At 44.7% G+C, this 1,183-nt stretch overlaps 1 protein-coding gene across 1 annotated transcript in view; it reads left to right on the plus strand.

The window, feature by feature from the left end:
• Slc27a6 (solute carrier family 27 member 6) overlaps nt 1-1,183 on the plus strand; it is a 64,216-nt gene that overhangs the window by 56,574 nt on the left and 6,459 nt on the right. The window contains exon 8 of the mRNA XM_031365739.1: nt 240-438. Coding sequence (XP_031221599.1) covers nt 240-438 — 199 coding nt within the window. The remainder of the gene's footprint in view (nt 1-239; nt 439-1,183) is intronic.

The raw sequence follows: 1,183 nt of genomic DNA on the forward strand, positions 1-1,183 counted from the left end.
ACATTTCCTTTCCATGCGATTCTTTTGCCTTTTGTTTTTGCAAAGTTGTTTGTGAAAGGATGTGTAGGATGCAGGCACCAAGAGGAGATGCCACTGAGTAGAACGGAAACAAATATAAAGGAAAATAGGAAGCTACAATAGCTGGGTTTCTCTGCTATTACTTAGGTGTGTATGTGTGTGGTATCTGCACTGATCATTGTTGGAGCACATGGCTCCTAAAGCTGCCCTTGCTCTTGCAGGAGAACCTGGTCTCCTCATTTCCCGTGTCAGTAAGAAGAATCCCTTCTTTGGCTATGCTGGCTCATACAGGCACACGAAAAGCAAGCTGCTTTTTGATGTGTTTAAGAAGGGAGATGTTTACTTCAACACAGGAGACCTAATGTTCCAAGATCATGAGAACTTCCTTTATTTTTGGGACCGTATTGGAGACACCTTCAGGTAGGAATGGCACCATGGGATGCCCAGCCGGCCCTGTGCCCGTGAATCCCTCTTCTGGGATGGGAGCTCCTGCTTCTGATAACTCAGGACACTCAGCATCTTTTCAACTCCATGATGATAGCCCCACACAAAGATGGGCTCACCATCTGTTTCTAGATAAACTGTAAGATTAGTTCTGAGGTCAAACTCTATAGTTGTCTCTTAGAAAAAAAAAAATAAACTAGTCTCTACCCAATCAGTAAACTTTACTTTTAAGATATTCAAGTAGAAGCAGCATGTGAAGCTAGAGCCAGGGATATACAGAGGAGCCATTGAGTCTAAAGTCATTTCTTTTTTATTTTATTTTATTTTGCAGTTGTTGTTCTTTCTTTTTCCCCTATTAATTTATTTATTCATGCTACATCATGATCACAGCCCCCTCCTCCCAGTACCCCCTTCACATGAACCCTCTCCATAAGCTCCCCTCCCCTTCTCCTCTGAGAAGGGTGAGGTCCCCCATCGGTACCACCTTACCCTGACACCTCAAATCTCTGCAAGACTAGGCACATCCTTTCCCTTTGATACCAGACAAGACATCTCAGTTAGGGGACCAGGGTCCATAAGCAAACACAGAGTCAAGGTATGTGCCTGTTCTAGTTGTTGGGGGACCCACACAAAGACCAGGCTGTATATCTGCTACATGTGTGTGGGGTGAAGGTGGGGCTTGGTCCAGCCCTTCTATGCTCTTTGGTTGGTGGTTCAGTCT

The sequence above is a fragment of the Mastomys coucha genome, unplaced genomic scaffold (assembly GCF_008632895.1).
Source record: "Mastomys coucha isolate ucsf_1 unplaced genomic scaffold, UCSF_Mcou_1 pScaffold13, whole genome shotgun sequence".
NCBI lineage: Eukaryota > Metazoa > Chordata > Mammalia > Rodentia > Muridae > Mastomys > Mastomys coucha.